A 14,279-nucleotide genomic window follows, 5' to 3' on the forward strand; every position below is an offset into this window, starting at 1 on the left:
ATTCGAGAACCCTCGTGTTAAAGAGCGAACGAGGAGACATCAACCTCGGTCTAAAGTTCCATCCCTGACACCTGAGTTCCCTCAGAAAGTTCCTTCTTCAGCTCACTGGGGCTTCCTCCCATATCCCAGCATGAGCAGTACTGGAGGTTCTTCCATCTGGCCCAGTCAGAGTCTGCAGGAGCAGCTGAGACCTGGAGCCCCAGGAACATGTTCAAGCTCCTCCTGATGGCCTGAGAGTTATTCCACGTCCATCACGGCTGTTCCCGCAGGTGTGAGCGATCAGATCAGGTACGTGTACATGCTTCACGGCCCAACGGTCCAGCCTGGGGTCTTATTACCATATTTGATAAATGAAATATTTGAGGGTCTCTGAGCTGCTGATTCCGACCCTCCTCTCTGCTCTGTGGCCTCTGCTCACACTTTTCCTGCAGACAGATTGTGTTTCCGACACTCTTTGATCCCACCGTGTGTGTTCCTGCCGTGTTCTGCGAGTTTCCACTGTGACAGCTCGTCTCCCTGACGCGTGGATGGAGCTGTCGTTCTGCAGGTCAGAGGTCAGCAGGGTCATGGGTTAACACCACTGGCTGCTCTCCAATAACAAACATGCTTCCCTAACATCCCAAAACAGGGACTGGGAGGCTCCAAGCCGGGTGTCTTGGATCCCCTCACGCGTTGTCTGATCCGTGGCTGCTGGGTGATTACGGTGTAATGGCCGTATTATGTCCTCCTCCAGGGGAGCCATCTCGTCTCCGTCTTCCTCTATGGACTCTTTTCTGTGCATGAAAGCATAAAAAAACAAGCAGCAGAGGGAAGGACGCCGGCCTGATGGGGGATGAGGGCTGGTGAGCTGACAGATCCGCTGTTTCCTCGGCGCTGACAGCAGCGTTCAGCCTGTGGGCTCAAGGCGTCTGCGCCGAGCACCTTCCACCGCCATCATGTGTTCTAATGGAGAGGTTAACAGGTTTGACCTCGCAACCCCCCCCCCCCCCCAATGCATGATGGTCAAAGCTCCAGGGTGGCCAAGATTAAAGATGAGGCATGGAAGGAGGGTGCTGACCCAATGTGGGGATTATTTTTTTACCTGGAATTTTAAAACATTTGAATTAATGATTTTCTCATGTCTTTATGTGTGTGTGTGTGTGTGTGTGTGTGTGGTGTGTGTGGGTGGGTGTGTGTGTGTGATGCAGGAATGCAGATGATGTCTAAATTTGTCTTCACCCACCATTGGTTTTAAAAAGTGTGAAAAGTTTTGAGCTACAACCGTTTGATCACTGATGGGAAATCTAACAGAGCAGAGAAGCGGTGAAACAGATGAAAGGATTTAATCCGTGGCATTTATGTTTGTTTTGAAACTGTTTCCAAGCCCACAGCTGAAATTAAAAGCATTTTGGCCCGAAGTCATTTAACATCAATTACAGTAGAAACACGCAGTGTACTCATGTGCCTGCTGCCCCCTGCTGGTCACCCCTGTCAACGCACCACATTCACGCCAGGATCAACGTTGTGGGACTGTAAAGCCATGACTTTTCATTAATCACCTACTTAAATAAGTTATAAACATGGATACATCGTATCCTACGTTGTTGCGATGGCTCATTTAAGTTGTTCCGTGTTGTTGTCACAGCCAGAGGAGCAAATATCGTCTCAGTTCTGACTAATATGGTTGCACAACATTAATCTTGTCTTGTCAAAACAGGTCACATCTAAAACTGTTAAATCAACAACAGCTTATTCCAATTCGGTGCCGCAGGAACCGTCAAAATAGAGCCGCACACGCACAGTAGCATCTGCCCTCAGTGGAATGCAGCAGTCATTAATGCTTGTGAGCTTCGTGCTGGGACATGTTCCAGTGGTGCCATTCACACTCTCACTTCTATAGATTTTATTTCTCTTGCAGTCGTCTTAGAAAGCTGCCACTGGAAATGAAGTGTTGCACAAGATAATCTGTTGCATCTTCGCACGTCAGCAGAAACACGTGATTTTACAGGTGAGCCTGAAGAAGGTGAGCATGAAAAATGTCCCCAGGTCCTGTTCTTAAGGTAGCTTTGTCCTGTTCACGTTTTCACTGCTGGTCAGAGCCACACCAACACTTAATAAATGTTGCTTCTCTTAAATCCTATAAAATGATATTCTTTCAGTCAGAGTGACACTGACCTCATGTGTCCACAAGGTGGCAGCAATACAAGCTAGAACAAACGTATTCTATTTAGAACCGTTTCTGTCAAAATGTGTGTGTGTGTGAGAGAGAGAGGGTGGGGTGGGGGTGGGAGAGAAATCATCGTTTCCGTCTGATCTGACATGCAGGTGAACACTGATCCAGTGTAATGATCCAACATTTGACCCAACAACAGCAGCAGGGGCTCATTTAAAGCGATTCTGATATTAATAAAAGCATCAAGAGGACTTGTAGTAATCCAGCGAAAGAGGGGGGGGGTGCGTGCGTGTGCGTGTGTGTGTGTGTGTGTGTGTGTGTGTGTGACCTCAGAGTGGTTAGCTGCTCCAAACAAGTCTTTTGGGTAGATATTAGAGTCTGGCTGAGACAGACAGACAGACAGACAGACAGACAGACAGACAGACAGACAGGCAGGCAGGCAGACAGACAGACAGACAGACAGACAGACAGACAGACAGACAGACAGACAGACAGACAGACAGACAGACAGACAGACAGACAGACAGACAGGCAGACAGGCAGGCAGGCAGTTCCAACTGGTGACACATCTGTCTGTCAGCATCCTGGTTCTGTACATACCCTCTTTTTTCATGCCCCCCCCCCCCCCCCCCTTCCCTTCCAATCTGGATCATGCTGTTTTTTTGCCAGTTAACAAGACATCCATAATAACCCATCTCATCCATATTCACACTCTCCCACAACAACCAGTGTGTTTCTGCTCTTTGGGCTATTAAACCAGTCCCACTAGTTAATCATCACTGCGTGTTTGACACAGTTCATGTTAGTTACATAAGAAATAAGAGTAGAATTGATACCAGTGCACAAAAACCCAGACGATTCCATTAACTTGAGTGGTTTTCTCCCGGTTTTGGTGGTTGTCCAGTTTAGAAGTCCATGTTATAGAATCAAATCAGACTTTAAATTGATTTCAGAGAACTCTTGCTCTTATTGTGGACGTGAACTCAATAAGACCCAGTAGTTGATGGATGGATCCACTGTGCGTTTGGATCTGGGTCAAAGAGCCAAGATCTGCATCATCGCCACCAGTTGAGTCGTGCCAGGCACCAACCACCAACCACCAGAAGGTCTTCCCAACCTGTTGGATGGCTTTGATGTGTCTTTGATCCCTCATCCAGGGAAGCTCAGATCTGATCCTACGGCAACAGCCGGTCACAGAAAAAGGGAAACTTCCAAGAGAACCCAGAATTTAGGTTTGAGATGTTACCAAACTATTCGAACGCTGTCATCTGAGTTGCCATAGTAACAGAGGCAGAGGTAGAACATAGACTTTTGATTAGTGTCAACATACTTCATGATTGATTTCTGATTGATTTATCCTGGTATACAACAGAAAGCTTGTGTTTCATGTCATTCTCAGTAGAGCATCACCGTCTCTTTTTCTTCTTCTCTCCATTAATGTGGTGGGGGTGTAAAACTCTGGCAGGTCATGGGAGCATGCTGGAGGCTGATGTAAGACAAACTGTCATCAGGACAGATGTCACATCATGCCACTGGGGACATGTTGACATGTTGGGGACATGTTGATGGTGCCCATATATAAGGGTCCACAAACTCTCCTGCCTCTGCTGCCTGTGTGAAGAGAAACTCGTCCAGAGATCCTCCACATCTGGCCACATCTGTCCAAGTTTGCCTCAGCACTTTTATGCCTCACCACTTCTTCTGAATCACTGTTTCTCCTGTTTCATGCTTCTGTTTTTGATGTTTCGATGCTCCCACAGAGACGTTCCTGTGTCCAGATGTTTTCAGTGAGAGACGGATATTTCCCGGGTGCTTCTGTCTCTTGTTGGAGATTCAGTATCCGCTGGTGGGAGGGTTCAGTGTGATGCCAAATGTCCTGTGATGACCAGGACATCTTTCAACTGGAATTGCATTAGTGTAAACTGAGAAACGCTTCCGCACAGCGCTTCTCCCCAAATGTCATTATGTGTCAGTAATGTGCAGCAGCAGAGGTGTGACGCAGTCAAGCGTTGCCTAATCCACTTAACATCACACGGAACAAATCAGCAAACATTCACAAACAGGACACACAGACGCTCTTGACCAAAAATAGAAGGAAAACTGTCCTCCAGCCTCGGTCACCTCATCGGCTTCAAGAAATCCTCCCAGATGTGGCTGCTCCGTTTGGGTGCAGCGTCCTTGACAGGACGGCAAGAATAATTAGCAACACAGTAATTTAAACATCCAGCGAACAAACAGGAAGGAACTTTAAACTCACCAATGACCAAAGTTAACCAGTAGCTAAGTCCATGTAACCAGGAGTAACTGCTAAATATAGTAATGAACACATTATTATCATCGTCTGCCAAAAATGTTAATATTGGGATCAGAATGACGGCAACACAATATATAACTATAGAAATGTCAAAGAACAAGAATAGACACGAACTTCAGTGTGGTCACATCCTACAAACGTGTAAATTTTTTTCGAACTCAATTTATTAAACCAAACAATGTCCCCTGTGTCTCTCTGCGTGCGTTGGCGAGCGCTTGTATCTTTGTGTGCGCGCGCGTGTGTGGGCGGGGTCGCGGGGCGGGGCTATGAGGCGCGCTGCGCGCTGATTGGCTGCTCGGACTTGAAGGTGCCGCAGATCCAAACGTCGCTCAGTTCGAGCTTCGTCAGACTTCAGCAGACTTCAGGTCCGTGAGGACACAGATGCAGGACAGTCATCTGTGAACTGGTAGATGGAAACCAGTGGCCGGACTGGGATACTGTAAACATGGAGACCGCAGGAAGGACAGTCACGCACATCATGCCGCACATCTGTCCGGACTGGATGTGAGGTGAAACGGAGGATGACACCTTCACTCCAAAGGGTTTACTGGTCGAAACTGCTCTGACTGGTGTCCCTGGTCCCGCAGATACATGCAGACACCGCAGCCCACGCATAGCTTCACCCACCGCGACAATAAACTGGTTCCCGGATCTCTTCTGCGCGCAGGTGAGGAGAGCTGCGGGGAGGAAACGGAGCTCATGGAGCTTTAACTGCTGCTGCTGTCTGTAGACTATAGATGACTTAGTCTTAGGAAGGAAATATTAAGTTATAAAAAGACTTGTAATAGATTTAAATTCGTGCATTGTGTCAGATTCAACAGAGGTCCAATGAAATAGATCTCATCAGAACTCCCTCTGGATCAGTTATTAAAGGTCGGAGGAATCTGTTCTTAAAGATGCAGCTTGCGTGTAAATGTGCAGCGTGTCCATCCTTTTTGTGACTGCAGCTTGTTTTATCTGTTCAGCAGAACCTTTAGTTTCTGATGCTGTTTAGCAGCGCAGCAGCAGCTCGTGAGATTAACGATATGTCCTCTGGTGTGTTTTCATGCCGCAGGTCTCTGCTGCCTTGCTCAGAGTTCACGCCAGTCAGGGTTTCAGATTTAAGAGCCCAGCTGTGGTCCAGCCAGCAGAAGTCTCTCACTGACCATGGGCGCCGTACTGTCACTCTCGCCAGGCCCTCGGAAATCAGGCTTCTATGACGGCCGCTCGGGCTCCCTCGGTCATTACCCGAGCTTCAGCAGCCGCTCACTCAACAGCCAGAAAGACCACGCTCTCAAGAGGGGCCACTCCATCTTCCTCCCTGCACTGGCGTGGAAGCGCCTGGTAGCCTCTACGAAGAAAAAGGGGAACTCCAAGAAAAACGTTCCCGTCACCCTAGCAGATCCCCTCAATAACAACAGCATCAACAACTACCAGAAGGACTCTGTGCTGCACCTGAACCGAGAGAACGTGAAGAAGTCCATGTCATGTGCCAACTTGTCCAGCTACGAGGGTTCAGCAGGACTGGGTCTGGGGCTCGGCTATGGGCTGGGGCTGAGCCAAGGGTACGGATGCAGCTACAACAAACCTCAGCAGCTTTCCTCTGTGAAGAAAGTCCCTCAGGGGACGGCGACCTCCTCCCCAAAGCGCGTGATTGTTCAAGCCTCCACCAGCGAGCTCCTCCGCTGTCTGGGGGAGTTCCTCTGCTGCCGCTGTTACCGGCTGAAGCACCTGTCGCCAGCCGACCCGGTGCTGTGGCTGCGAGCCGTGGACCGCTCGCTGCTGCTGCAGGGCTGGCAGGACCAGGCCTTTGTCACACCAGCCAACGTGGTGTTTGTTTACATGCTGTGTCGAGACGTCGTGGACGGCGACCTGGTGGCCTCGGAGCACGAGCTCCAGGCCATCCTGCTCACCTGCCTCTACCTGTCCTACTCCTACATGGGCAATGAGATCTCGTACCCGCTCAAGCCCTTCCTGGTAGAGGCCGGTAAAGACGCCTTCTGGGACCGCTGCCTCGCCATCATAGATGCCACCAGCTCCAAGATGCTGCGCATCAACGCTGACCCGCATTTCTTCACCCAAGTATTCGCTGAGCTCAAGAATGAAGGCAGCCTCGTCCTGCAGGACTACAGTCGCGTGCTGGATCGATGAGAGTTTGAGAAAAAACACCCAACTCTGGTGACAGGATGCCTTTTTGTGAACACACACATACACACGCAAACACACACACACATACAAACAGACCTATATTATCTCATCGTTCCTTCTCTGCGTTCATGGCTGTTTATCTTCTCGGAGATCCACCTGAGGGGCCCAGTTGGTCCACCTGTTCCACTCACCCCCCCCCCTTGTTCTGACAGCTGTCCTTCTGGTCCCTAGGACCCATTCTTGACCTCTTCATGTCAGGTTGCCTTCAGCACACACACACTAAAATGCCACTTAATTACATCCAACATGATATCTAGAGCAGCAGATTGGCTTTACAGGAGATTAAATTCATGGACAGTGTGATCCGTCTACAGTTGCACGTTCCATGTTCCTAATTCAAGGAGACATGTTGACATCCACAGTTGCTGAAGTGACTCAGAATGATGGAACAGCTGAGTGTTCCTGCGGTGGACTCGGAAGAGCTGGCAGAAGAGCCGGGGTGATGTAGGGGTTTAAGGGTCATCTTAGACAGACAGTTGCTATTTTCTCTGCTCCCCAGCAGCACCCAGAAGCCCAGTCCTCCTCTGTGTTTTCTCACCTCAGGAGAGTTTCACTGAGACATTTTGTGTGATGCACGATGGCATGTTTGGACAGCAGCCACGGTCATCAGCTGTTTGCTCCATCCTTTTGTTCCCTGTGCCTTGTTGACAGGCCGCCTCCAGCCACAGCATTAATGAGATTAGCAGATTACTGCAGCCCCTCCCCTCCCTACAACCTCTGCCCCCTGCTTGTCCAGTCGGCGGCCCTGCAGAGCTTCTGTTGCTAATCCAGGCCTGGCTGGACGAGGCAGGACACACAACAACACACGCATGTCGAAATACCTGGTAGTGTGCAGGCTTTATTTAGTTCTCAGCGCATGAATAAAGAACTGTGGAGCCACTTAAGATCCCTCACTAATCTTGGCATAAACTGAAGTCATTGAGGTGGTTTGATGCTGCATCCTTTGAATTTGTCCCACTTTCTCACGCGATGCCTGCATGCATCAGAAAGCAGCCCCTCCAGGTTCCCTCCTAGTTCCTCCTCATTGAATCTGTGATTGTTGTTGCCAAATGCTTGATTTTGGATGAACCTGGTAAAACATGATGATTGGGTGCACGTGTTCACCTGATAGCTGCTAACTCTGGTGCTTTGTCAAGCTGCATAGCATCTGATTGGGTCTGCAGCTCTTTGTTGTGGGATCAAATGAGTGATCCAGTTTCATTAATCAGCAGCAACGTTACAGGATCGGATGCTACAGCAACAGCTACCAGCATCTGAGACATAATATGACAGCTTTAAACCTGGTCTGCTAGAGCTGTAATCCAGCCAGAGTCTTCTCAGCCTCTCAAACTGAGGGAGGAAGAGGAGGATGAAAACATGAAGGAAGGAGGATCCTGAGTAGAAACCATCAGGGAACTGTGGTTCTGTCTAGCTGTCTGTGGCTTCACAAGGACACATTTGTCTTGGATGTTTGACAAAACCCCTCCGTCTTCTGTGTCTCCACACACACACGGACACAAACACACCCACACACACACACACACACTCAGCAGTTGTTCTTTGTCGGCTTCATTACATTTGACACCCGACACCCAGCAGCTATTGTCAGCAGCAGGAAGGGCAGACTGGGAGTGCTGGTGGGGATGGTGGAGTCTAGCTCAGAACGAAGGACAACATCTCCTTCAGCATGTCCACGGAACAATCTTTGGACTGAGGAGGAACTCGTCCTCCATTAACTCTCAGATCAACTTCCAAAGCCAATCTTGTTCCTGAACGACACTAATTCTCTTCATCCAATCAAAGTTCCCCTCCTGAGCAGCGATCAGATACACTCTCCACAAAACCTTGGACTTCCCTCACAGACTCGGAGTTTAACCTTAAACTGGGACTCTGACTCCACAGACCGGCTTGACTTTTGGACAATTTAGTGTTTGTGAACATTGTGATAAAAGACTTTGGTGTCTTTTTATATTCTTTCCTCTTGCCACCAACAAGCATTTGGCCCTGGTGGATGAACACAGATGTGCTGTGGGATGGCAGGAAGATAAATGTGGTTTGTGTAGCTGTTGATCCAGCTGTTGTTGACAGATCCAGATTCATTCTCAGCTCTGTGAGTTGTGTCCTATGGTCCTGCTGCTGCTGCTGCAGGTTGTAAATGTACCTGCAGAACAAACACAACAGTGTAGAAATGTCTTGTTGTGTGGTAGCATGCATGTCAGCTAGTTTAGGAGTTTTTAACCTCTGACCTTTTTACATGTGATGTTTTAAACTTGATTTGTCTGTAAGATTTCTTTTGATCCTTTATAAGAGTCTTGGTGTCTCTGCAGGCGTGTTTTCATGGTGATCTGTTTAGAAGCACAGTAATCAACTGCTTTTTCTGAACCTGACCTAGCAACGCATGTGATGTCATGTGACATCATCTGAAGACCTTTGGACTTTATTGGACAGTTTCACTGTTTTATGTCTTCTGTGGTTCCATCATATTCCAGCAAAGACAGATCGCGACTGAACGTCTCTTGATGGCTTTTCTCACAGCGCTGCAGCTGGCAGTGACACAAAGGCCGCCATTGTACGCGTGGCGTTTGTCACCGGCTGCTCTGGCTCCGCCCCTCTGCACTGATGCTGGTTTGTCTTCTGTGATTTAACAAACCTTTTCAATCCTGCTCCATGTGGACTTCAAATAACCTTGTATAAACACTGGACAGATGCCACTACAGACACACGCCCGTTACCATAGTTACCAGTGTCCGTGGTCATGGTCGCCAACATGAAGTTCATCACCTCCAGTGACTTTTGTAAAGCCACTAGAATGTTTGTGTGTAGCTAAAAATACAGTTGAAGGAAAAACTTGAAGAAAAACAAAATGTGACTGTTTTTCATGTTTAATGTCCTTTTCCATGAAAATGATGTTTGTTCTTTGTTATTTAATAAAGTGTTGAGCTGAAATCCTGCTCTTTCTCTTCCTTCTTTCCACACACGTGCAGCTTTTCACACATGTGTGAGCGTGAGCCTCACATGCTCCGCTAAAAGAGCTTTTGTTCCCTCGGCACACATGATATCGTCTATAAGCTATAAGACAGCCACTATATTCACATGGGCCATAAAAAGCTTAATACACAGCTAGACAATAGCCCGGGGGGCAGATGGCCTTTTGGCTTGGGGGTCAGGATGGGGGTCTGGGGTCCTTCTCTCTAGCCTCCATTTCAGCACACGTGGAAATACTGTGATTCTCCATTTTCCAATTTCTAACAAAACCTTTCATGCACACTTTACCATTTTGAGTGTCATTGGGAGGAAGACTGGAGCTCAGATATAGGTTTTGTTTAAGGTCACTCGTAAACCTGATGAACCGTTTTTATAGAGGAAAGATGTAGTTGTAGTGTGGAGGATTCACAAAAGTCCCAGCACTCCATGTGGACACATAATCTACACAGGGTCTTTCCAGACACTGTGTGGGATCTTGGAGAGGAGCCAGAATGTCTTATGGTTCTCTGATCCATTAAATAAGAACAGCAGGGTCCAGGAGAGCATCAAAAGTCCGACACAGGACAGTGGATACAGCCCTAAAGGTATTTAGGTGCATATTCAAGGCTGCGTTGGTTCGGCTGCCCCAGCCTGACGGACTCTTGTGTCTCTTCTAGTCTTTGTGTGTTGGTTAATTCACATCATCAGGTCCACATCAGCTGTGCCGGCGGTGCCAAGGGATTCATGAGTTTACAGGTCTGGAAAAGTCACAAAAAACTAGCTGGATTAAATAAAAGCGGTCGCGGAGAGGTGAGGGAGAGGTCACGGAGAGGACATTTGGTCCACATCAGAGCAGACTGATCTACTGCACATTTGGAGACGGCTGTCCTGGTAGCTGAGTGTGACCCCGCTGTGGTTTCTCAAACATCTCCTGATTAGTAGGCGTCCAGGCTGATGGCCTGTTGGTTCAGAGTGAGCCAAAGGAAAAACCAATCTCCCCCCTCATGTTACTCTAATCTCCAGCATGTGACCTGATGACGGAGGATGCTGGAAAACCTGCACCGCTCACCAAACCAGTGGCCGCTCAGCTCTGAGAGGATTTAGAGGGGAAACACAGCAGCTCCCGGACACATATTATATTCCCATTGGTAAATCCTCTCCAATTCATTACCAAATCCTCCGTGCACAGCTGATAATCTCCACAGAGGGACCAACCAGGTGCCAGCACTTTTGTAATGGAATTGCCCTGTGCTTAAGTGATTGCACCAACTACTGCCAGTGCTGATCAACGTGATTAGAAACATTCATTTTGCTGCATCACATAAGAAGGAACTCAGAAATGTTGGAAGTGATTCCTCCACATTCTGACTGTTTTTTAGGTCTCCAACAGGCTGCTGACACACAGCGGAGAGGTGGCTGATGCTAATGCTAACGCTAACCCAAGATCTGGAAATGCGATGAGGAGACAGCTGACGGAAGGTTTAAACCATCCAGGGAGTTTTGGGGATGAATGTTCCATCAGTCCAGTGAAGGATGATCCTCAATGAGTCACTTCATTCCAGTCTTAATCATTACAGGATTACTAATGTCCCACCAACGTTCTCGCAGGTTGTGGTGGTCACATAGCTGCTGGAACTCGGAGAGCTCAGGAGCCCAGTTTATGGTCCAGCAAGACAGTGAGTGGAGGCCAGTTTCTACATCTGCTCACCGTCCAGCAGCTTTCAGTCAAAGTCTGAGCTTCAACACGGGTTCTGTTAGAGCCGTAGACAAAAGATTTAAGAGTCACCCTGATGCAGCTGTATCTGAACTCTTCTGTTCAAAAACATGCATCCATCCATCCATCCATCCATCCATCCATCCATCCATCCATCCATAATCATCATCATCATCATCATCATCATCATCCCGTGTGGAATATTTTCCTAAAACAGGCAAACACACCGACAAGTTAAACCCGAAATGTTGCTCTTTTATTGAAAGCAGGTTAAACATCATCTGGTTGAGCTTCCATCTAACAAATAGAGATTTGTAACCTTTAATAACTGATCTATAAATGTTCCACATGCTAAACTATGTTTGACACATTTGACTACTGTTGTTCTGTGTGGTTGTAACTAAAAATAAATACCATATATCAGTAAACTCACCCCCCCCCCCCCCCCCCCCCCCCCCCCCCACACACAGCCTGTCCAGATGCTCATTCTGACTTTCACATCTGTTTTTTTAACTAAAACAAAGTGTCCTGTGAAGATGTGGACAGACACAACCTGTCTCAGTAAATGTTGAATATTTAATAATTTATTTCCTTCTTATTTGTTGTTCGTTTGGTTTCTACATCAAATGACTTCTAAACGATAGTCACCATTTGACCTTTTAAAGCAAGAGTAGCTTTCATGTTTCATCCTATTTTCTTAGGTTGTCATTGATTCAGGTGCTTTTTTAAACTTCTGCCTGGGTCCTGATGGGCTGGTTGGTCCTCACTTGGCAGGAACAAGGAGGACGAAACCATCTTTGCTCTTCTTGAAATCCAGGTGAATCTGCTCTGGTTTGGTTTGGACGGTCACGTTCTTCACCTTGCCTCTCATGTGCAGCTGAACGGCTGAACAACAAACCTTCACCGGGAACTGAACCTTCCTGATGCTGAAACACAGAACAACAAATGACAACAGATAAAGATCAAAGATTTAAAGTTGGATTATCAAAATGAAACAAAATGACAATTCAAAGAAAAAGTTAAAGTCCTGCAGACATCAGGATTCAGACGCTTGATCTTCAGCTCTGAGGATCTTGTAGATGTTTCTCCACCTTGACTGGAGTCAAGGTTTAGTCTCACATTTGTCTCTAGAAGATCTGACAGCTGATTAAACTAGAGTAAAAACCAAACCATGAAGTCAAAGGACCTGGATTTAGAGCACAGAGACCTTCATCAGTCTGAAATAGAAGAAGTTTGGAAGAACCAGAACTATTTTCAGACCTGGACTAAACTGGACCATAGACTATCCTGAGATGTGTCCAAACAGCTGCTTAGATTCTGGGAGGAGATTCTATCCAAATAGGAAACCGTTAAAGGATCTCGGGAAAGTTCTGATTTCCATCCGTCCGTCATCCAGGACAGCAACCTCAAAGAAGACAGAGCGGTAAAAGAAGCCATCTTTCTTTGTCAGTCTAAAGGGAAGGGGGAGACAGAACCTTCCATCATCCATCACAGTTGCTTCCAACAGTCCAGTTGACCCTTTGCTAGACCTTCATGTGAGACAGCCCCGACATGCCTCAGATCACTGGTTGCATGTTCAGTACACAAGGAACTAACTTAGCCCCCCTCCATTCAGCTCACTGCTGCTGGAGCTTGACCTCTTGTCAGGCTGGGATCTTAGCTTGGAAGCAGTGCAATATCAGGTGACAGCGAAGATGGACGTGTTTGAAGTAGACGCGTACTGACAGGAAGAGGACGTGTTAACCACCATGTGGGTGGTGTCTTCATCAGTGTGAAGGGTTTGGGTGTGTATCTGTTGCCTGAGCTGCTTCCTCTGGCGTCCACACAGAAGACCTCTCCCCTCCCAGTTGGTTTCTGTTACTGACGGATTTACAAGACAGGAAATGACTGTTACCGAAGCAACAGGAGGGATCAGCTGACTGACCTGAAAAAGCTTTAAATGCACATTTAAAGTCATTAGCAACTGATGTGGTAGCTCAGTCTGTTGGGAGCTGGGCTAAGAAGCAGAGGGTTCTTGGTTTGAGCCCCCAGTGCACACAAAACACTGGTAGTGGGGGATCAGCTGACTGCCTCTGTGGGTGAAGGTGCCAGAACACCGTCAGGGCACTACCCAGGTACTCTTGAGCAAGGTACCAAACCCACAAATGCTCATACAGCTCCCTGCGATGAACTGGCGATTCATCCAGGGGGGGACCTGCCTTCACCCACTGTGTACCCTCCCCGTGAACCTGAAAGGGATGAAACAAAGAGAGCATCTGATGTCACACTTCAGCTTGACAGATATAACCTCAGCAGCCACATCCTTCCAAAAGCTGTTGCTGTAGTCACACAGAAAACTGGAGCTCAGCAGTCAGCTGAGGATGATCCACTCTGAAGTTGCTGCAACCTCTCAGCCCTCAGGGAGCTCATGGCCTCAAACCCGAAGACCTCAGCGCTCCAACAAACACAAGCTGTTGTCTCACATGACCCAGTGTGTCGTGTGCAAATGTAGCCTTTAAAACCGAGGAGAATGTTCCACATCATTACTTCAACCTTTTTCTTATATTTGGGGCAACAAAATTAAAGGCAACAGAAAGGCTCGAATAAGCAGATGCAGCAAACTTAAGTCCAAACAGTCATCTGTGGCTGCCTGTGCCCGATGGAGGTGCTGGCCCGAGCACACACACACCAACCTGGCAACCATTTACTTCTAATGGTCTGTCTAGGCTGCTGGTCAGATTCATCAACATGGCAGAACATATAAGGTGAGGCTAGCCTGCGCAAATTATGTAATTTCACTGATGTTGCATAATGATCCTGGCAGTTTCTACAAGTTCAGGAGGCCTGAGATGAGAACAGAAACAGACGGTGGCACAAACCTGCAGGTAAATATGAAGATATGAGCCCAGAATGGCTCTACTGCAGCTCTTCCTCCAGCATATGCATCATTCATTTACCTTTACTTTTGTGTGTCTGTACATGCCAGTTGT

At 47.7% G+C, this 14,279-nt stretch overlaps 2 protein-coding genes across 3 annotated transcripts in view; one reads left to right on the forward strand and one right to left on the reverse strand.

Moving 5' to 3' along the window:
• Positions 1-4,785: 4,785 nt before the first annotated feature.
• si:dkeyp-92c9.2 (uncharacterized protein LOC571482 homolog) lies at positions 4,786-9,578 on the forward strand. Its single transcript, XM_057020348.1, has 2 exons — positions 4,786-5,133; positions 5,521-9,578. The coding sequence occupies exon 2, from the start codon at positions 5,613-5,615 to the stop codon at positions 6,594-6,596; it is 984 nt and encodes a 327-aa protein (XP_056876328.1). The 5' UTR covers positions 4,786-5,133; positions 5,521-5,612; the 3' UTR covers positions 6,597-9,578.
• Positions 9,579-11,876: 2,298 nt separating this feature from the next.
• Positions 11,877-14,279, reverse strand: part of myo1g (myosin IG) — a 22,075-nt gene continuing 19,672 nt past the window's right edge. For both annotated transcript variants that reach the window (XM_057020346.1, XM_057020344.1), the window contains exon 22: positions 11,877-12,236. In XM_057020346.1, coding sequence (XP_056876326.1) covers positions 12,074-12,236 — 163 coding nt within the window. In that variant the 3' untranslated portion in view covers positions 11,877-12,073. The remainder of the gene's footprint in view (positions 12,237-14,279) is intronic.

The sequence above is a fragment of the Takifugu flavidus genome, chromosome 21, assembly GCF_003711565.1.
Source record: "Takifugu flavidus isolate HTHZ2018 chromosome 21, ASM371156v2, whole genome shotgun sequence".
Classification (NCBI taxonomy): Eukaryota; Metazoa; Chordata; class Actinopteri; order Tetraodontiformes; family Tetraodontidae; genus Takifugu; species Takifugu flavidus.